The sequence below is a fragment of the Nilaparvata lugens genome, chromosome 4 (assembly GCF_014356525.2).
Source record: "Nilaparvata lugens isolate BPH chromosome 4, ASM1435652v1, whole genome shotgun sequence".
Classification (NCBI taxonomy): domain Eukaryota; kingdom Metazoa; phylum Arthropoda; class Insecta; order Hemiptera; family Delphacidae; genus Nilaparvata; species Nilaparvata lugens.
In genome coordinates, this window is record NC_052507.1 from 55,700,371 (window position 1) to 55,723,554 (window position 23,184).

The 23,184-nt window shown below is 36.1% G+C and overlaps 1 protein-coding gene across 1 annotated transcript; it reads right to left on the reverse strand.

Annotated features, from left to right (window-relative positions):
• Positions 1 to 16,992: 16,992 nt before the first annotated feature.
• On the reverse strand, positions 16,993 to 22,759 carry LOC120350866. The gene is made up of 5 exons (XM_039425916.1): positions 22,696 to 22,759; positions 21,221 to 21,377; positions 20,140 to 20,385; positions 19,445 to 19,547; positions 16,993 to 17,087 (listed from the first exon to the last, which is right to left on the reverse strand). The coding sequence occupies exons 2-5, from the start codon at positions 21,294 to 21,296 to the stop codon at positions 17,048 to 17,050; spliced, it is 465 nt and encodes a 154-aa protein (XP_039281850.1). The 5' UTR covers positions 21,297 to 21,377; positions 22,696 to 22,759; the 3' UTR covers positions 16,993 to 17,047.
• Between the last annotated feature and the right edge of the window lie 425 nt (positions 22,760 to 23,184).

The window sequence follows — 23,184 nt, forward strand, 5'->3', positions numbered from 1 at the left end:
AGCGTAACTCGCGACCGAACATCATAAAAGCAGGTGTTTTTCCCGTTGCTCTCTTGGGATGTTCTATGAGCGAATAAAAATTTATTTAGTTTTTCTTGTAAGGTGCCAGTACTTCCTTTTGAAATTCCCATACGTTCTTTGAACGTTCGTACACAACGCTCCACCAATCCATTGCTTTTTGGGTGATATGGGGTGATACGTGCATGTTTTATGTTCAGTTCTTTGCAGAAATTTTGGAATTCATACGAAGTCAGTTGAGGACCGTTGTCACTTACAATTATTCTTGGGTAGCCAAATTTAGAAAATAGATCTTGTAATATATTGATCGTGGATTTTGTTGTGGTTGTTGACATGGGTATTACTTCGAGCCATTTCGATCTAGCATCTACAACGACTAACCACATTTTCCCTAAAAATGGTCCTGCGAAATCTATGTGGATTCTAGACCACACTTCTGTTGGAAGAGTCCATGAGAAAAGTGGCATCTCAACATCTCTGTTTCTGTTTTCTTGACATGCGGTGCAGTGTTTTACATGTTCCTCTAAATCTTTGTCCAGTCCAGGCCACCATACTTGGAATCGTGTTTTTCCTTTCATTGCTACAATTCCTGGATGACCTTCATGAAGAATTTGTAGTACTTTTGTTCTTAATCTTGTGGGTATGACTAAACGACCCGACCAGAGGAGTATGCCATTTTCGATAGTTCTTCTCGTTTATTGTAATATGGTAGTAGTTCTTTGTTTACATTTGTATCTGTTGTCCAACCACTTCGGAGATAGTTTGTAACTTTTGCAAGTGTTGTGTCATGTTTTGTTGTTTCTTGTAAGCTCTTTGTTGATAATGGTATATCTTGAAATCGAAGGTGGAAAAGATGTGCTCTATTGTTTTCTCCTAACTTTTCGTTTTTTGACTTCAATACATTTTCCAAAGGAAACCTTGATAGCATATCCGCCGTTGCATTATCTGCACCTCTGTGATAATTTATTGAGTAGTCATATGAGCTCAAAATTAAAGCCCATCTATCAATACGGTTGGAAACAACTTTTGGAATAGAGTCATTTTCACCGAAAACATTCACTAAAGCTTTATGATCAGTACGAATCTCAAAGTGTCTGCCATAGAGGAACTGTTCGAAACGTGTTACTCCGAAAATTAAACCTAATGCCTCTTTTTCAATCACACTGTACCGTTTTTCAGCTTTGTCAAGTCGTCTTGATGCTAACAAAATTCAGTACCATCAGTATATCTGTGAAAAAGAGCTGCACCTAATCCGACTTCACTTGCGTCTGTGGCAAGAATTAGAGGAAGTGATTCATCATAATGAGCTAAAGTATCTGATGTTGTTAATAAATGTCTTAATTTTGTAGCGATTTGTTCATGCTTTTTTATCCCAGTGCCAATTTGCTCCTTTTTTAAGTAATTTGTGTAACCGAACGCACAGTGATTGTAAATGTGGAACAAATTTACTGAAGTAGTTGATTGATCCCAAGAAGGATCTTAGTTCTTTGACATTTCTCGGTGATGGCATATCTTCTACGGCTTTGATGTGTTCAGTTGTGTGGTGTATACCTGTTTGATCTATTCTGTGTCCCAAATAGTTTACTGATTTCTCAAACCATTTACATTTTGTGGTTTGTACTCTAAGTCCATTGTTTTCAAAACGTTTTAACACTTCCCTGACTCTGTTTATATGTTCTTCTCTTGTGGGAGCTGTTATTATTACATCGTCTAAAAGACATGCAACGCCTTCCAAACCAGCCAAGATTTAATCCATTTTACACTGAAAAGCTGCTGTTGCTATTTTTATCCCAAAAGGAAGGCGTGAATATCTGAAAAATCCTTTATGAGTAGAAATAGTGAGATACTTTTGTACAGAAGTATCAACTTCCATTTGTAGATATGCATCCTTCAAATCAATAATTGTGAATTCTTTCCTCCTGTAAGTTTTGAAGTGATTTCTTCAAACCTAGGTAGGGGATAGTTGTCTGGACTTATAACTTGTTTATGGTGGTTTTAAAATCAGCACATATCCGGACTGCTCCTGTAGGTTTTACCACAATAACTATTGGTGAGGATCATGTGATAGGTTCTTCACTTGTGTTTACAGGTGATAGTACATTACTGTCTACTAAACGTTGTAGTTCCATTTCTACTGCTTTTCTTAAGGAAAACGGAACTGGACGTGGTTTTGCAACTATTGGTATGGCATTTTTTGACATGTGGAAAAGTACCTAGCAGTTCTTTATTGTTCCCAGATTTGGATTGAAAACATCAGAAAAATCTGTGATTATTTTATTTACCAAAACTGAGTTTTTTTTTTGTGGAGAGCTTATCGTTTTTTTTTACTGAGCATATTTCAGCACCGGGAGGTAAGGGTAGATTGAATTTGAGGACCCAATTAAGTCCAAACAAAGGTATGTCATCTTTCTTTATAACAATTACTGGTAATTTCCTGGAGTCACCAAAAGCATTGACATTTATATGTGTTTCTCCAAGTGTTTCAATGTCAATCCCTGTGTATGCCGTGAGGTTTCTTGTTGGTTTTAAAATGGGACATCCAATTTTTTTCCATAATTTCTCGTTAATAACGCTGTAAGCAGCACCTGGATCATCAGCATTTTCACTGTGTTGTTGTTGAGTTTAACGTTCACAATTACTTTACAGCCTTTTTCCAGAGTTCTTATATGTTCAATATCGGAAAGTGACAGGTTGTCATCTTCTATTGATAAATTTTCGCGGACCTGATTTATCTGTTTGTCTTTTACAATTGTAGCGTTCCCTACTTTTAGACATGCTCTAGCAAAATGGTTCTTACCTCCGCAAGCTTTACAAAATTTGTTATTTGCAGTGCACATGACACCATCAGAATGTCGCCGGTTTCCACAACGGAGACAATGTGTATTTTTTTTCTATTTTAGAGTCGATTTCTTTTCATATTTTTCATTGTACTTTTGAGGGTTAGATTCCATTGCCTGATGTTTATCAGAAATTTTTACTCTATTCCAATTTGTAGAACTGTTTTTAATTTCTTGCTGTTGAAGGTTAACGGTTTCTAGCAATTTTGCTGATTCTACTATTTTTGTAAAAGTTGTTTGTGTTGATGCATGCATTCTCAATAACTCAAGTTGCCAACTTTCAACAAACGTTCATCCAGGTTATCACAAAAATTACAATTTCCTGCGAGAAACCTTAAAATCTAGTTCAAATTGAGTTATGGTCTCACCTTCATTCCGGAATCGTCGAGAAAAACAAACTCTCTGGGATAGAGGTGCTTGTGGTTTCGTGTAGTATTTGTTTAAGACTTCTATCGCATCATTAAATCCAATGTTGTTTATGGGGGTCGGATGCATAGAATCGAAAACTATCTTGAATGGTTGCGGTCCCAGATTCTCAAGTAGTAAGTCTCGTTTTTTTTCTTCGTTTTTGATGTTTCCATTTCGTAGGAAAATATTGAACCTTTCGTGCCAATATATCCAATCTTCGATTGTTCCGTCGAATGGTTGACATTTGCTGTGATTTTTATTTACTGACTGGGCCATGTAGAATATTAGAAATAAATAAGTCTCAAAGATTAATACTCAACGTGTGTAATCTCTATTAAAACATGTAGGATAGAGTGAATTCCAATCAACAAACTATTAAATATTATAACTGATTTATGTCATCTGTTTTGCATAACATCTGGTTTCTGGTATACTACACTGTTGCTTGTCGAATAAAACTTTATAAATCTTCTTTCCAAATTAATATAAAAAATTAAATATAAGATATAAATCTCAGAATATATAAATACATATCTCTCAGGGCTTAGGTTCGGCCTCTGGTGGAAATTAGATAAATCAATTTATCTTATGAACGTGAGCTTTGTAAAAAATCTAATAAATTACTGATGAAAATATATAAGTGAGCGTGTAATTACAATAAATCAAATATTAATAGATATTCCCACTGTGCATATTTAAATAGTAATCTCATAAACGTTTCTTAAAAAATATTCCCTTTACGTTATAATTGCGCAAGTTTTAATATTACTTTTTAATATTGTCACCTGGTCATATGGGACACATATATGAATCATATATTTATCTCATAGGATTTTAGAGTTTTAGTCTTTTAACAGTGTTTTTGTCTTTGAACAATCTTTGTCATCGACAGAAAGATTGTTTATTTCATTTGTTGTCAAAATTAATTTTGCTTCTCTTTTGTTTTTAATAACAAACGTGCCGCTTGTGCGACTGATAAAAATATGTACCGTACTTGAAATGGCTTCCATGTTTGGCATTGACTGAGTTATATTATTCAATACCCAGAATTTTACTTTTGGTCGGAGTGTGAGCTCGTTCGATAGGACTGAAAGTGAAGTCCAGCTGATCCAGTGAAAAAGGCTAGATTTCGGTTCGTTCAATAGTACAGTTGTTATTCTGTCACAGATCGGGCAGTATAAAAATAATTGTATTGTTAAGGGAGACGGGTTCTGAGCCTATTCATCGGTTCAGAAAATATTTATTCTTTTAAAATACTAAAGTCGCGAAATACCAGTGGATGCCAAAGTGGGAAGCTATTTCAAAAAGGTAGGTGACTACTGAATCATTGTATTTAAATTTTCATAGCCAAAAACATTGAATCATCATGAGCAGCAAGCGAGTGTTCTCCCCATTAATTCAAATCAAATATTGTTTCATAATCAAATTAATCTTGTTTTGTTCAAATGTATATAGGTTAAAGATTCATTAATTGAAGTTCTAGTTATTCTGTTCTTTTCTTGTAATCTTCATAATTTCTTCTTGTTTCTCGTTGTATCATTCGAGCTTCATTCTTCTCTCTAATTGCTTCCCTGCACTCATTATCGTACCATCCCCATTCCTTTTCCATCTTTTCTGACCAATTGCTTCATTTGCTGCTTCCTTCAGGCCATTGGCTAGCTTTGTCCATACTTCTTCAACACCATCTGTTTCTGAAGATCTCAAAGTTTTTTCCTGTATTAATCTGAGGTATTCACCACGGACTCTTTCACTCTTTAGCCTTCCAACATCCCATCTTATAGGCATAACCTTTTGTTTACCTGCCATTGACAGCCTCTGTCTCACTACTACCTTCAAAATGAAATGGTCAGAGTCACAGTTAGGTCCCCTACAGCTTCTTACATCAATGATTGATGATGCATTACGGGAGTCAACTATCACGTGATCAATCTGATTGATTGTTGTTGCATCTGGTGATTTCCAAGTTCCAAGATGAATCTCTTATGCGGGAATTGAGTGCTCCTAATTTGCATGTCATTTCTGATGGTAAACTGACCAAGAAGAAACCCATTCTCATTTGTTTTTTCATGCAGAGTATATGTAATGTATGTAAGTACATGCATGTTAGTTAGCACATGAGTTAGTACATGCATGTAAGTAACTCTCCTTTCCAATCTGGGCATTGAAATCTCCCATAACGATCAATTGATCATATTTAGATATTTCAGCACATACTTCTTCCAATTGTTCATCGAATACTTCTTTTCCAGCAATATTTTTCTCGTTCGTGGGAGCATGGACTGAAAGGACAGAAACATTTCTGAATTTTCCCTTAAGGCGTACTCGACACATTCTCTCATTTAATGCTTCGAACTCCATCAGGGCTCCTCTCAATTTCTTAGCCACAATGAACCCTGTTCCGAACATCCCAGTTCGTTGCTCTGGACCACTATACATGACAGAGTAGTTGCTTTTATCAATTCTTCCTTGGCCTTTCCATCTCACCTCTTGCAATGCAACCAAATCAAACTTATATTTCAATATTTCTTCAGCAATTTCATTCATTTTTCCTGCTCTCAACATTGTCCTCACATTCCATGTTCCAAATACCAAATCATTACGTTTTTTTGCTTGCCGTTTTGTTTTTCCTGAAATCCGATCCGTCCGAGGCTGCTGTGTAGGTTTCGTAACAATGAGTTTTTACGGTGAAGAGCAGTTAACACTTCGCCCAACCCCGAACCTGGAGGACCAGGGATTTGTTCAGAGTTACCTTCTCCTAGACAGTTTGCCTTCACCAAATATGTAAGCACGATGTGCCTACACCAAATATGAAAGGGGAAAAAACTATGATAACAAGAAAAGAACAGAATAACTAGAACTACAATTAATGAATCTTTAACCTATATTCATTTGAACAAAACAAGATTAATTTGATTATAAAACAATATTTGATATGAATTAATGGGGAAAACACTCGCTTGCTGCTAATGATGATTCAATGTTTTTGGCTATGAAAATTTAAATACAATGATTCAGTAGTCACCTACCTTTTTGAAATAGCTTCCCACTTTGGCATCCACTGGTATTTCGCGACTTTAGTATTTTAAAAGAACAAATATTTTCTGAACCGATGAATAGGCTCAGAACCCGTCTCCCTTAACAATACAATTATTTTTATACTGCCCGATCTGTGACAGAATAACTGTACTATTAAACGAACCGAAATCTAGCCTTTTTGACTGGATCAGCCGGACTTAACTTTCAGTCCTATCGAACAAGCTCACACTCCGACCAAAAGTAAAATTTTGGGTATTAAATATAACTCAGTCAATGCCAAACATGAAAGCCATTTCAAGTACAAATTTTTATCAGTCGCACAAGCGGCACGTTTGTTATTAAAAACAAAAGAGAAGCTACATTAATTTTGACAACAAATGAAATAAACAATCTTTCTGTCGATGACAAAGATTGTTGAAAGAAAAAAACACTGTTCATTAAACTTTTCCAATTTAAAACTCTAAAATCCTGATCAATATAAGATAAAATGATTCATATATATGTCCCATATGACCAGGTGACAATATTAAATAATTAAATTGACAATGACAATATTTAAAATTTAAACAACCTCTCGACGAGCTAGCTTTTATAGATTATGATAATTCGAAGCACTGAGGGCCCTCTCAAATAAACTCACGTGTCGAAATTCACAATTTTGATGGCGCTCCAGATTAGTTTCGATGTCCTAGGCCTTCCTGGTGGGCTGCTGTCGTTTTCTTCTAGGGGATTGTTTAATATTAATGACTCCTGTTATAATACAACTTCACTGAGTCTTATATAATTAATTTCTAGATATTAAAGTTGGATACTAAAATGTGCAAATATTAAAAAGGGATCTAGTCTTGTGCTCTATAAATTGGTGGCTGTTCCCGGTGACCTCTAGCAAGCAAGTGGGCTTAGACCTACCCTATTCTTTTCACAACCATACTTCCGTATTTTTGAATTTGCATATAATTTAAATATCCACTCTGATTGGTGCTCTCCTAGCCTCACTACTACGCAATAATGTGATTCAAAACTGTCAAAATATAGTCAATGCTAATCTGCTAAATTACCGCATAAATTAATAGCGAATATTATTGTTTTAAATATTTAGTTTGTATTTGCTACATGAATCTGGGTACTGCATAGTTTACAATTTCTTACTGTTTATATAATAAATATATGTATATTTTGAATTAATTCGCTTTTACCGCCAATCAATTACTGTATTCTGATTGGCGTATCCTAAAATTACAAATGTATTCATGCGCTGAGTAAAGGTACATCCCATTTCCTTAATATTTTTATTTATTTTATACATTTTGTTCATGCTTGTATGACATAATAGATATTTTTGTATTTTCTAAAACGCTTTTTCTTTTACATTGACATGCCATGCTTGTTACCAACCCTCTGATTCTAGTTTAAGCGAATGCTATTTGTATGCAACTAAATTTGCCACAGGTGTCTGGCTCATTCTCAATTTATACAGCTCGACCAATTATTTAGGTCGCCGACTAGTAAGTACCAAAGAACCTAACCTCAAATATTATTATTTTATATTATTAAATAAATAGCAATAATATTTTCTTTTCATTTGGCTGTTCAAACTGTAGCCTGGAGAACCGTTATTATCTAATCTCGAGTTTGTTGACATCGTATCTAGCGATAGCAATACAGCTGCTTGCTCGAGACCTATAATTTCTTTTCATTCTATGATTTTGAAAACTATTCGAAAATATTTTCTTACTATGTATTCTCTTGTATAATCTCACTTTGTATTATCTAGTGGAATACAGTGATATCTATATGTATCTCCATGTAGCTCCATATTTCCAAACACTCTACTTAAATAAAGCATCGTATAATCTCGAATATTTCCCATTTACATGCTTCATAATGATATCTCTCTCCACCTATATATTTTTCAGATCCCTCAGCTTTCATATGATTTTGTATGATTTGAAACGTGTGTGCTATTGAAAAGTTTTGTCCGTAAGAGGTCACACATTACCACCAATGACATTGAGCCAAAAACTTTACTCGCCTAACGGTTACGCTCGGAAAACTGCATTCGAATATATTCGACGAGCATGCTCGAGTGTTTGGCGTAACGGAAAAACTTCACACTACCACTTTGGCAACGTGACGCTGTGAAAATGCAGCGCGCGTGACGTCACGGCTGGAAAAGCTTGACATCACGACTGGAAAATCCCGGCATCACGCTTGTCACGTTCTGGGAAAATGTGAGTGCAGCCTTTTCACGGCTAGCTTTTCTCCTCTAAGCAAGCAACAGATGTAAGGTAAGCACCTGTACACGTTGGGGAAAATCTCGACGCCATTTTGTGGAGAAAATCTGTTTGTTGGCGATTTTGTGGAAAATTCCAACTGAAAGTCAAAGAGTGTGAAAATGTTGGTATTATTTGTAGGGGGTTCGGTAGGTTAATATTGTGAAAAATCAAACGTCCTGAAAATTCTGTCGGGAGAATAATCCATGTTTGTTGATATTGTGGAATCTCAAAATGCTATGCAAATCATGTGCACAATATGAAATCACTTGACCTTATGCTGAAGTGCATCAATACTTGCTCATTTGATGCAGTAATGAGTATTTACAAAAAGCTCACTCCAGTAGGAGTTCAGTAGATGGGGAAAATATGAATATAAGTGGATGCAAAAAGTTGAAGTGTAAACCTTGTTTATTAGGAGGTCTCATGAAAATTTCTAATTGAAATTTGAAAATAGGAAGGAATATGAGTTTGTACTATTATGAATATTTGTGTTCATTTTCTACACTCTGTATCATAAAAACATAGCTAAATGAAGTCACAGCTTGAAGCGCTTCTTGCTTGTCAAATTTAACCATTCACTTTAAATTCAATCCATTCAATTTATCCAGCATCAACAGAACAGAGCAGTAACATCAAGTCCCGACAAAACTCAGTTAAGTGACAAAATCCATTCTTCACTTGACGCGAGGTACCCAAGGGGTAGAGGGGTTTGGACACTGACATGAAAATTCTAAAGGGGAGGCTCTAAATCGAATTTCGGGGAATTGAGAATGGCTACAGGCGCCATTTCTTGGGTCTCCGAATCAAAGGGGGTGGCAGCTGAATTTTTCATAATTTCAGGGGGGGTGCATCCACCCCTGGCTAATCATCGTCTCATTTGTCTTTACACGATACAAAACGTACCATGTAATAGGTCTAGTAACTCAATGACCATCTTTAGTGTTTAAATATTCATTAAGTCTTATAGAAGGATGAAGAGAATGAGTTGTTTTGATTTGATACTATCAAAAGAACGGAGAGCTGTATGATTATTATAATATGCCAGATATTTTCAACTCATGATGATAATGCAAACTGGGCCGGTGAGAAATGAACTTGAATACTCAAAGTAGAGTTGAAACTTCTGATTCCACGACATTCTTGGGTCTGATGATGGAGAGTGATTCGAAGTGGAAGCTTCATATTTATCATGTCACTGGTAAATTGAATAGAGCCTTGTTTGCATTAAGAGTAATGGCTAGAGTAGCGAGTGAAAAAACTGTTCTTTTTGTATATCATGCTTATTTTCTGTCAGTTATGAGAAATGGAGTTATTTTTTGGGGAAAAAGTATAGAGAATAATGGAATATTCATACTGCAGAAGAAAGCCATTAGGATAATTTATAAGATTAATACAATGCGCTCTTGTAGACCTTATTTTAAAGAAAAGAGATTGCTGACGGCTCCTGCTATTTATATATTAGATTTAGCAATCTTCGTTTTTAAAAATAGACGAATGTATGAGGAGAACCAGGTGAGTCATCCCCATAATACACGATTTAGAGGTTTTGTTTACCCACATCACAGACTAAGCCTGCTGGAGAGTGGCCCGTTTTATATGGGAATGAAAATATTCAATTCAATCCCATCTCACATAAGAGAAATTGATGGCTTGAAGGAGTTCAAAAAAACACTCAGGGAATTCCTTATTGTATTGTGTCCGTACAGGTTAGCAGACTTCCTTGTTGAATAGTGTTTGATTGATGTATGTTATGTGGGATCTGTAGTGTGGAAATAGGAGGGATGGTAGATATTAGATTAAACTTTGACGTGTCATATATTGCGGGATCGTTGCTCCCTTGATGCAGTTCAGTAATTGTGACGAACAAGAAAAGTAAAGTAAAGTAAAGTAAATGAACATCTTTGAAGAGCTTTTGAAGACTTTGCGCACTCTGATTCATGGATATCTTTTAAATGCTGTAAGAATAAATTATTTTTTCAAAGTAATACATTATTACTCATCAGGGTGCAAATTAAGTTTAGTGCGTATCATCAAGGTGCAAAAGAGATGTAAGTGCTTGGAGAAAAAATATGTTGAATATTTCTGCTCCATCGTTTGCTAGCAACGAAGCATTCAATAGAATACTGTCCGTTGATTGAGCATTGACGAAAAAATCATTGGTTGAGAAATCTTGTTGTCATTCTTCAGAATGTTTCGAATTCTCTGAATTCGAAATGAGAATTAGAGAAAGATATTCCTGAGGGAATTTGATCATGGATTATTTTTTCGAGATTTGAATGTATAAATGTAACATTGTGATGTGATGAAGTAATGTGAAATTAGATGAAATGAAATGTGAATGGATATTATTGAAAATTGATAATAATATTTCTACTTTCTCCCTGAGTGGTGGGGCAGTAACAAATCTATGCATTATAATAGTGTTATGTATTAAATATGAAATATAAACTATATATTATGCATTAAATATAATAAGGTAAAATAAAAACGATATTGTCAGTTTCACATAATTCACTTGAGCCAAATTCAAGTTTAAAATTTTGAGCATTGAAACTCAAGTTTGGCTCAAAAAAATCATGTGGAACTGACAATATCGTTTTGATTTCACCTCAATATTCCTCAATATCTCTTCAATAAGATTAAACAATGAACTCAAATTCAAACTACAAGCTTTTTGCAAGCTGGAACAGGCAATAGCCTAATCCTTGTATGTAAGATGATGAAGATATTTCTACTTCAGTCTTTATAATCGTATAATTGGTTTTATTGTTATCAGTTTCGATTTTATTGAGTATCTTGGAGATGAATTATTAATGTTCTCATTGTTATTCTCCGACAATAAAATCTCTCATTTCCATCAATATCCTGAACTATTGAACAACAAAATTGATATCAATCATCCTTCACCCTCTTAATCTGATCAAAAGTGTATTTACTTTTGGTCTGTCAACGTTCCTTGCTTTCAATCTAACAAATGCTGACAGTTGAAAGTGAATAACATGATGGAAAATCACAATATCTTCCAATCTGAATCCAATAAAACATAACACAATAGGAATTCGATTCAACTGATTGCTCTTTATCATTAGCGAATTGAATAGGGGTGATAAAAGAAGGGAACCAGGCAGTAAAAGATTGATAAATTATTCATTGTCTGAAGATGGCTAATGAATGAGTTGATGCTTTCCAAAGGTCTTCGATTGTCTTTCCTTTTTCTGTCAAACTCTTTGTCTCCTTTTCTTCTTCTTCTTCTTCTTCTTCTTCTTCTTCTTCTTCTTCTTCTTCTTCTTCTTCTTCTTCTTCTTTTCTTCTTCTTCTTCTTCTTCGTCGCCGTCTTCTTATTCGTCTCCTTCGCTTCTCATTTTCTTCTTCATCATTATTTATTCTCCTGTCCTTCTATTCCCATTAATCGAAATGGAATACAGAATTTTTATCACATTAAAGAGACATGAACATTGGATGAGAGCATAGAATAAACTATAAATAGATCGTTTATCCTATGATGAGAAAGGGTAGAGACTCTTGGCCCAGAGTTATACTGCAGAATGCTGAAAATATCGGTCGGATTGACTAATCTAAAGAAATATTGAACACCGTAAAGATCCGGAAGCTTTAGAATTTAGGATAGATGATGCGAAACGAGTCTAGATAACAGAGAAATAAGGTATAAGCTATTTATTTATTTGACTTCCAACAGTTACGCCATTTTTGAATGAGAATGAGAATGAGAAAGAAGAAGAATCTGATGTAGAAGATATCGAGAGAATTAGCAGAGTAAGAGAAAAGGTTAAAGAACAGGAGAATGCATATTTCTTTCAAAGAATATTCATTTGATTCGCTTTTCCAATATGAAATTTCAGTTTTGAAAATTACATGACCTGTGGGAGCTCGGATAGGAAGTTTTATTTGAAACATTCTATGATAATAATATTCCATAATATTCCAGAAAATTTTCATTTTATCACATGGTAAAGTTTGGGAAGTAATATTCATTCTATCACCCCACGATCTTTAGACATCTTCATAGAAAAACTGGTCGGAACCAAAGTACGTAGAAAGAATGGTGGTAACAAAGATAGGCCTCTGATTCCTCAGTCCTCAGAGTTACTGATGCACATCGATACACAATCTAGTTCAAGGATCCCCAAGGACTGAAACTAAGGAAGCAATCAGCAGAGAGGAACTCTCTTATTGAGCGAAATCGGACCGTAGCCACAAGTATAATGACATTATCAACTCATAACAATCAGTTCGAAACTAAAGTTGGATGCCTCAAATGGCATGGTCAAGGTTCAGTTATTGTGTGATAATGGACTTGTTGTATAGGAATAGGAATAGGTTTTGCATTAGTTGGGTACTGAATTGGAGTGGAGAGTTTGTATATTAATCTTGAATGAATCATCAGATGAAGCCTCGTGTGTGCACACCAATGCTATTATTTCCTACATTTAATCACAGCTTGCAAGTTCTCCACCTCCCGTCGCCGTCATGCGATTCGCAATGGTGTGCACAAGACTCTATGATGTTAAACATAGAGAGAGTTCTCAAAGTGATGTTTGAGTTGTTCTGCGAAAAAAAAATTATTCCAGAGAGCTGAATTACAATAGAACATAGATGATTCTAAGGTGATTCAGATCACGTCAAGAGCCTACAATACTACTCAACTCAGTCAATACAATACAATGCATTACAATACAATACAATATAATGCAATACAATAAAAAATAACGCAATAGATTAGATTGAATCAACAAAATACTCAACACTTGATATAGGTAATGTGATGAATCTTTCAAATAGATCTCATGAGAAGAGAGAAAAATTGTGATTACCTTTTAAAATGAAAGAATTTGCTAAAGGAATAGTTAGCGACCGAGCGATAAAGCTTACTTATCAGTAACTGTATATTAGATAAGAGTACCGTTCTGTACCGAATATTTTCTAGAAAATTATTCAATAAAATTATAATTATTCTGCAAATAAAGCACGAATTATTTATGAATTGCTCATTGATTTTGAGGTTACACTTGTTTACTATCGATCAGATGTTTTAAAACAGTTCGAACGCAGCTGACTGATTCAAAGTATTGTCAAATGTCATGCCGGTTTTCATGCAAGGTATAATATATTCCTAAAAATTATAAAACTATCAATAAAGGACCAAGAATTTCGAAAAAAAAATAAAATGTATGTATTATCGTTGAAATTATTTATTACTTAAGAAATTATATTATATGTCAAGTCTTATTGTAACTAACTAGGTCATAGCATGAAATTATTATTGGTAAAACTGCAGAAATTAATTATAACAGTCTCAGACCTAATAAAATTGTATAAGATTTATTTTATTAATGGTTACTTCAACTGAACCACATGGTAATTAAATCTCTTTGGCAAGCCTAAGCCAATCATAGTGCATAAAAATAGCACCAAAAAGGTGATCGTTTGAAAGCAACACATGTTAATCTACTATCAGACAACAAACCCGCCTTATCATATACGCTAGCACATGTACATTGTATGAGAGGAACTATGTCTAGAAGATTAAGCAGTTTTAAGAATTACATAAATTGAATTATTATTGTAATTAAGGAATTATATTCTCTGCTTGCCACTGACGTCATGTCTACGTCACAATCGTTCTACCAATGGCAATTTTCATGCAAATTATTACATCGAGATTCTCAGAAGAAAGGTCTAGCCAAGAAGCTTAGAGAAAAAGACAGCACTTCCCTTTTGAAATCCTCACCGTTCAGATCTCTTTATAGTTACAAGACCTATTCGTAAAAATTCTTGTTCGATTTTATATGTTTTATTTGTGAGCCAGTATTTTAGGCCCAATATTGTTATTTGTAAATTTATTTCCATCAATCGATAAATTTAAAAGTTTAAAGTTAAATCATCCCTTAATTAATTTGGTGAAGGAAATATTAAATTAAAATTCCCCACGTGCTGAAATCGAAGCCTGGACCTGCTGCCGATCAAACGATTTTGATCTAAAGAAGAAAACCACGACCGCCAAGGAATTTCACGTGAGTTATAAGTTTAAGGGGCCCCAATCTACGCTTCGAAAATATTTCAGTGCAGAAAAACAAAAATTTTCTTCGTTAAATTATTGGCCACGCCGACAAGCGCTTTAGCATTTAAGAGCCTAGAATTTATCCATATAGAATTTCTAAGAATTTGTAGTTGATTAGCTATCCTCCGCTGCCAGAACCACGACCCCGAGCATTTTAAAAATATTTTATAATTCATTTTTTCACTATTTTTTCAAAACTGTTCAATTTTATCAATTGTAAAATTCTGTTGAATCACGCATGGTATCATGCAAGTACAAGAAATTGCTAATCATTTTGTTAATGTTAAATTACTTTCAATCTGTAAATTAATTCTGAACCTGCACTGTGAGATCATATATTTTATTATAATATATTCCAGTTTTGTTAATTCGTTTTCTGAGTTCGATTATTTCTTAAGCCTGTCAATTATTGTGTCTGATACGTTCTATATCATCAAGAACCGATCGAATACGATCATTGAAATAATGAATTAAGCTGGATATTGGAACAGGTCTAAGTGGATGTAGCGAGTGGGGTCAGATCGAGATATTTATTCTTTATCCTTACCTGCTCATATATCAGCTTTTATCTGTTACCGACCTCGACTTAGGAGCGAACACATCAATTGTACAGCAGATGCAGCCAGAGATCATATAAATTCCTACAATAGAGCTTAAAACCGACAAGACTCTGTTCTCGAAGTATATTCTGAACGATATTTGGTCCAAATACCGTATTTTAATCCTTCAGAACTTATTAGAGACGCAGTCCCGTAAATTATCTACATTGGGATTTTTGCTCGACCTGTATGATTTTGTATGCTCATTCTTCACAGGTAATAATTTTAAGGTATCCGTATTCAGTGTTTAGCGTCCGCTACACTACTTATAAAAATTTCATCATTATACAATCTGTCATTAGAAGAATCAAGGGTGAGCGAGCGTTTAGGCCTCCCGCGATTCCGACAATTGTATTGAATCTTGTAGTGAATCAATCAGTCTGGTGTACACTCAGCGTCCACACACGCAATTGCAAAATTTATAGCCCCTACACCATTGATTCAGTACAAGATTCACCCTACATGTGTGAAGCCGTTAAAAAACGCACCACATGATTTGCCGGCCAACGTGAGGCATTAAATACAGCACTACATGATTTGGCAATCACCCTACATATGTGAGCGAGAAAAATACAGCTTTACGTAATGACACGGATAAGATGTACCAAAAAATCTAATGACAACATACATTCAATTTGAAGAATGAAAAATCAGAATATTTTATAAAGACCTATAATTGATTCAACTACTGACTGATTGATATCTGATGCCATGGTTCAATCCAAACACAACATTGCTGAGTTCTCAATAGAAACAACACGTCTTTCTATACATACTTGAATGCTCGAACATCAACATACAAACTCAAATAAAATATCCCACAAAATAAGTAAAATCTAGATTATTACACAACACAAATATGGTATACATACAATTTAATCATAAAAAATGAAATAAGTTGGAAATTCCATAGTGGGCGCAAAGAAAGAATGTGTCCTCGATTATCAACTTTTAACGTAAGAATGCTGTGAATGTTTGTCTCTATTCCTGTCCAGGTTTTTGACGGTAAGGAATGTTTTCCATTCATCCTTTCCATAAGATCGACAATTATTGTTAAAACATCGCCGATTTAGTAATTAAAAATATCAAGTATAGTTATTCAAATTGCATTCAAGTTCTATATCATTAATAATTTTATACTTTGAAATTATTTGAGTAATTATAAATAATTGTATTAATGTGAATTATGAACAATCCGTATATATGTAATATACACTAATAAAAACTCTGGTCATATTGAATGAAAAAGACTAAGAAATTGTCAAAAACCACATATTATTGATACTTAGAAAGACCGGTTTCGGTTATTACACCATTGTCAATCTTGATAAACAATGGTTTATGTGTTGTTTTTGACAATTTCTTAGTCTTTTTCATTCAATATGAAAATCATTACCACACTCTCAAACTTCTCAATTACACAAAAAGTGAAACTCTGGTTCAATCTATACGAGACAGCCGTCTAGGGCCTGAAGGCAGTGGCACATGTGACCAAGGCGGCGTCTTCATACACATCGATTTGCACGTACGATAAAAGTTCGTTCGAGTTTTTATCGTACATCCAAAATTGAAGTGCATGGCGGTGGGAGGTGTGGACCACCAAACACTCTTGGTCATAAATTAGTTAATAATTATTACCACACATGAGTGTCATGTGGTGGCTGTCATAATTACTTAATAACTCTAGTTGAATAACTTTGGATTGAAACATGATTATCAATATGTCGATTATCACCCAGAAACAGGAACTCCCATTCTCGCACCGTTGCTCGGATGAAAAACAGCAGATGACCGTTAGATGTACGCCCGCTCCCGCACGGATACGGACACCCTCCTGAAAGCGATAAACCAGATGATGGACGATTTAAATAAAAAAATGACCAAACAAAAGAAGAATTAAAAGAAGACAACAAACAAACAAAGGAAGCAATAAACAACTTAAATGAAAAAAGCGAACAAACAAAGGAAGCAATAAACAACTTAAATGAAAAAAGCGAACAAACAAAGGAAGCAATAAACAACTTAAATGAAAAAAGCGACCAAACAAAGGAAGAATTAAAGGAAGACAACAAACAATTAAAGGAAGATAACAAACAAGCAAAGGAAGAGTTAAAAAAGGAAGTTCAAGAAGCAAAGAAGGTAAATGAACAGGGTTTGGAGAAGTTGAGTCAGCGGATGGATGGAGCATTCCGTGACACAGATAAAACCATCAAAAAATTAACTGAGCGTCTGGATAAATCCATTGTAGAAACAAATAACCGATTGGATCAGATATCACAAGATATGCATACAAAGGTAATCAACGTCGAGGTCACCTTAAAAGAACACATACGCGTAGAGATGGATACTCTGAAAGAGAAAGTAGTTGATCAAGCCAAACAGCATTGCACCAAAGCAGGAGAGCAGATAACGCAGAGCGTGCAGGCCAAAGTCAATGAACACATCTCCGCATGCCAAAAGGAACATGAAGATATTATCCAGCGAGTCGAGGGGCAACTCGAACCACTTGCGACCAATATAACAAACTTGAAGAGCCATGTTAGCACCCTGAGTGAAAAGCAAACTACTATCAGCTCTCAGGTGGACAGCTTGACTATACAATACAGCGACCTGCATAGACGATGTGATACTGCCGCCGAGCAAAGGAAGAGTGTTGATGCCGAGGTCCGGAAAAGATTTGAGCAGACGGATACCCAAATCACTCAGATGGAAACCCGCATAAGTCACTCTCGGGCCAACCTAGAACTGTCATCGCCCTCAGAGTCGTACAACACCACCACAATTTTTCAAAACCTAGGACATTTTGATGACACCTCAGCGTCTATGCCCCCAAAACCCTTCGTCGAACAACTGAGATCTGTTCAAGAACTTACCCCCACACCCTGGCCCATATGGAAATTCAAATTATTCACTCTGTTGTCCGGAGAACCCTTACTTTTCCTTCACGGACGCGCCGCCGAATTTAATAGCTTATCCGAATTCATAGATGCCTTCCTGGAACAATATTGGGGACAAGATCGACAGCGAGTCATACTATCTGATATTGTATCCTGCAAATATTCACCTCGAAGTGGCCAGACCTGCACCGCCTTCGTATCAAACATCAGATACCAAAATTCACAACTGGATACACCTTTCACCGAGTTAGCACTTACTCAGATTATTATTCGGAAGCTGCCTTACCCAGTACAGATGGCACTAGCGACTAGTCATGTTAAGACCATCAAAGAACTGGAAAATCATCTCCATGAAATCCAAGCAGTACATCGCGATGATTACAACTTCATTGTGCGACAAGAGCATCTGCATCAAGATCCCCCACCCCAACAAAATACTTCTCCCTTTTCTAACGCCCGTCGTCCCTTTAATTCTGCAAATAACCAGGACCGCAACACGAATTTTCAACAGCGACTAAATAAAGAAAACCAACCAGAAAATAGGAGGAATTTCCAGAACCACAACCAGCAGTTTGATACAAACCGGAGAAACGCATACTATCATGACGGACGAGACCGCATAAACCAACACCGTAACCAATACTCCAACAACGCCGCGCATAGCAGGAACAACAACTATAACCGGATGGGAAATGCGAACGCAAATCAGCATCAAACGACGCCCAACGAGAACCATGGAAGAAAATCGGATATGGCCGAGAAAACACAAGGGTCCTCAACGCCGCAGAAAACCTGACTATATGGAAATCACCCGCCACAGTCGCCCATCACCTGTCTACGCACGGAGAGAAATGATAATCAATTAGCAGTAGAACAACCGCCAATTAAAAATACTGATCCGCCACTCCCGCCAGTCAAAATAGTCCAAGGCAAGAAACTGAAACTCAGAGGAATCTACCGTCGTTGCCGCTCTATACGATTCAAGCCTACCCAACCTACAAAAACGAATAAAATGGAAAATCTAGACAACCTTACCGATCCAGATACAGGAAAAGAATCTACATGTCTTACCGCGCTATATAATAACATCAGAGAAACCTTGCTAGAAGAAGAAAACTCCAGCATTCAAGAAATACATGAACATTTTCAAACCTATATAACCATACAAATAGCCAGCCTACAATTCAAAGCCCTCATAGATACTGGATCACAAGTCAGTCTAATCCAGAATGACTCATATTCCCGCCTGAAAAACATAACAGAAATAGCCACATTACCATTAACCTCAACCTACCTATCAGGTGTCACACCAGGACGTCGCCTCCGAATATCTAAACAATGCCTCCTGGAGATCCAAGTCGAAGGAAAGTGCTTCCCATACTCCTTCCTGGTATTGCCTGCAAATGGACCACACATTATTATTGGTGCTGATTTCTTAGCCCATTATAACTCAAACATGAATTTCAAAAATCTCGAACTGCAATTAATCGACAATAGCAACCGGACTAGTATCAATACTCAGATAGTATTAAAGGCCAATGCGGGAGATGTAAAAGTAGTGAGATATCACATGATTGAAGACTATATTCCTGAAAGAGAATACAAGGTGCAATACAGAGAAAGTGAAGAGAGTGAGATGATGAGTCATGATTCAGTGGATGACTACAGCTTGGAAAATGAAACACCAGATGATACTGACATTCTGATGGAAAAGTTACTGAATGAGATTGATAACAATTCTGAATGGGGGCTCGCAATCAAACAATCCATGAAAGAAATGTTCATGAAAAACCGTGCAGTATTTTCAGAACAGCCGGGATTGGCAAATCATTTTCAGTGCAAATTGGAGGTCAAACCACATGAGTCGTATTATAGAAAATCTTATTCCATCCCTTTTGCGCACCGTCAAGCAGCAGCTGCCGAAATAGATAGGATGGAAAGACTAGGCATTATCGAACCATCCACATCGCATTATAGTTTGCCTATTACCTGCGTTTCGAAGAAGGACGGCTCCACCCGACTCTGTCTCGACACCCGCCAGCTGAACATGATTCTCGACGACGACCGTGAAGCTCCCGCCCAGATCGATCAGGTGTTGCAGACGTTCCATGGCAGGACCATATACTCCACCGTCGACCTCAGCGCCGGATACTGGCAGGTACAAGTGGCAGAAGAGTCTCGGGATTACCTGTCCTTCCTCTTCAACGGCCGAAATCTCAGGTTTACCCGACTTGCCTTTGGGATCAGAAATGCAATGGCTATATTTATATGCTGCCTAAGACAATCAATTGGTGAAGACATTTCAGATTTTTGTGCTCTTTACGTTGATGATGCAATTATTTCATCACAGAGTGTGGCAGAGCATATTCAACACCTTGATGTAGTATTCGGTAGACTAATAAAATGTGGTATGAAATTAAAATTATCAAAATGTGAATTTTTTGCCAAGAAAGTCAAATACCTCGGGCACATCATAACTGATAAAGGTATCATGCAGGACATTGACAAATTAGCAGCTATAAAAAACTTTCCATCTCCATCAAGTCGTAAACAGCTTCAACGTTTTATTGGTTTCCTACAATTCTATCGTCGCTTTAACAAACAGATGTCTCATTATACGGCACAACTGAGTCATGTTTTATCATCCTCTGAACCATGGACATGGGGGCTCAAGGAAGATGAGATTTTCAACCAGTTGAAGGAGGCTTTTTTGAAAGCTGTTATATTGAACCATCCAAATCTCAACCAACCTTTTCATATAAATGTTGACGCATCGGATTACGCCTTAGGTGCGGAAATTTTTCAATATGATGAGAAAGGAGAAAAAGGAGTCATAGCATTTTTTAGCAAAACTATGAATGCAGCCCAGAAGAAGTACACAGTCACGGAAAAAGAACTACTAAGCATTGTCGAAGTATGCAAGAAATATAGAACGTTGTTGTTAGGCCAAAAGATTTTTGTTAACACCGACCATAAGGCCCTGACTTTCTTCAAAACAGCCAAGTTAACCAACAACCGACTGTCTAGATGGTTTCTGTTGTTGCAAGAATTTGATCTAGAACTCACTCACCTGCCAGGTAAACGAAATCAAACTGCTGATTTCTTGTCCAGAGAAGGAAGTGACACCTATGCCAATGAAACGACATTCCAATGCTATGTAGCCGAAGATCAACCAGTGCCGTTACCCTTCAATATATCGCCGCTCCTGCACACCGAACTCCTCACATCTGAAAAATTTAAAAGCGCACAATCAATGGACAACAAAATCACAGATCTCGTTCGCAAATTATCCAACCCTCCAGTAGAAGAGCACCAGTATCTACAACGCTACACTGTCTTCAACGACCATTTATTTTATAAGGCTAATAAAAACTCTGATTTTTGGCATCTTGTCATACCACACACCCTGGAAAAGGACGTAATTTTGGAAACACATGAACGAATTGGTCACTTTGGTATAAAGAAAACAATACATGCCCTGAAAACGTGTTGTTACTTCAAAGGGTTGAACAAAAAGGTTACACAGTTAATAAGAGCCTGCGACATCTGTCAAAAAACAAAGCATAACCGTTTTCACATAGCAGGAGAAATGATACCTATCTTGCCCTCCCAACCACTTGAATTAATATCGGCTGACATCTATGGGCCACTACCTCAGTCTATGCACCAAAAATGCTTCATTTTTGTCTTAACCTGCTTGTTCTCAAAGTATACAATGTTCTTCCCTATTGGTAAAATCACTGGTAAAAACTAGCCAGATGCATCACCGAAAGATGGACCAATGAAGTTGGTAAATCACAGCGCATATTGTCAGACAACGCAACCTATTTTTGCAGTGCCAAGTGGAAACAAGTTTTAGAGCAAGCCGGTATTAAAACATCAAGAGTCTCGGCATACACTCCCAGCGCAAACCCAGTGGAAAGAAGAATGAAAGAGATTTCAAGATTTATGAGGGCATATAGCAGTCACCGTCATCAACAATGGGTCAAATATGTACCGTTCCTAGAACACTGCATTAATAACTGTGTAAGTGACAGTACCGGGTACACTCCCCACGAAATTATATTTGGCACAAGAAACGAATCATTTATTCAGAGCTTAATCAAGTTTCCAAATCATGATAAACCTAACCCAAACCTATACCAATTGGTTCGAAATAGGTTAGACAAATCCGCACAACAAAGGAAAAAATACCATGATAAGGCTACAAAGAAATTCAAATATGAAGTCGGAGATGAAGTATTGGTAAAAGCACATAAATCTTCAGATGCCCTAGGCAAGTTAACCAAAAAATTCTTCCATCTTTACACAGGACCACATCGAGTGACCGACGTTTCACAACACAACACCGTCAAGATTCAGGATTCCGAGAACGCCAATAATCACTGGTGGGAAAACGTAATTAATGTAAAACCCTACAGAAGAGCCTAACCAATAAACAATTTCAACCCATCTAATAAACAACAATTCACTTCAAAAGAAGAAATTGAAATCAACTTTAAGTCAAGAAAATAAAACTGAAAACAACCCTAAAAATTTACCAACCTGATCAAGCCATCCACCTCGTGTCAGAGTCATCACCGAAACAATCGCCTGGTATCATCTGCACAACTGAAAAACAGAAACAAGAATTATATTATCCACAGAAAATAATTAAAAATTAGAAATAACATGAAGTTAGTAGTGAATAGGAGGAAAGAAAATAAACAAAGTTTATTTGAAAAAATGTGTAAATCTAACCTCGAAATACAGAATCGATAGAAAAATCTATTCGGAGTCAAAGCCTGTTCGATAATATTCTTCGTCACACCAATCAATGTGTGCGAGATCATAGAGTCAATTTTAATGGAATCGAAGCAATATCGTTATTAATTAATGTAACCTATTATTTAATGTGAAATTATAAGTAAAAAACGCAACCAAAAATATATATTTATGTTAAATTGCACGAAATGTGCATGTTCTATGTTATATAAATGTATCTCTAAAAAGCTTAAAAGAAAATGAAATTCTTACCTTCAAATGTGAAAATTT

Bases quoted from the DNA above. Each gene is read 5' to 3' on its own strand.
- LOC120350866 (XM_039425916.1), bottom strand. From the start codon at position 21,296: ATGTCGTTTCATTGGCATAGGTGTCACTTCCTTCTCTGGACAAGAAAT. The intron at 20,386-21,220 runs GTGAGTGAGTTC...CTGATCCCAAAG, and splicing joins TGATTTCGTTTACCTGGCAG to GCAAGTCGGGTAAACCTGAG. The intron at 19,548-20,139 runs GTAATAGGCAAA...GTCCATTTGCAG, and splicing joins CGTCCTTCTTCGAAACGCAG to GCAATACCAGGAAGGAGTAT.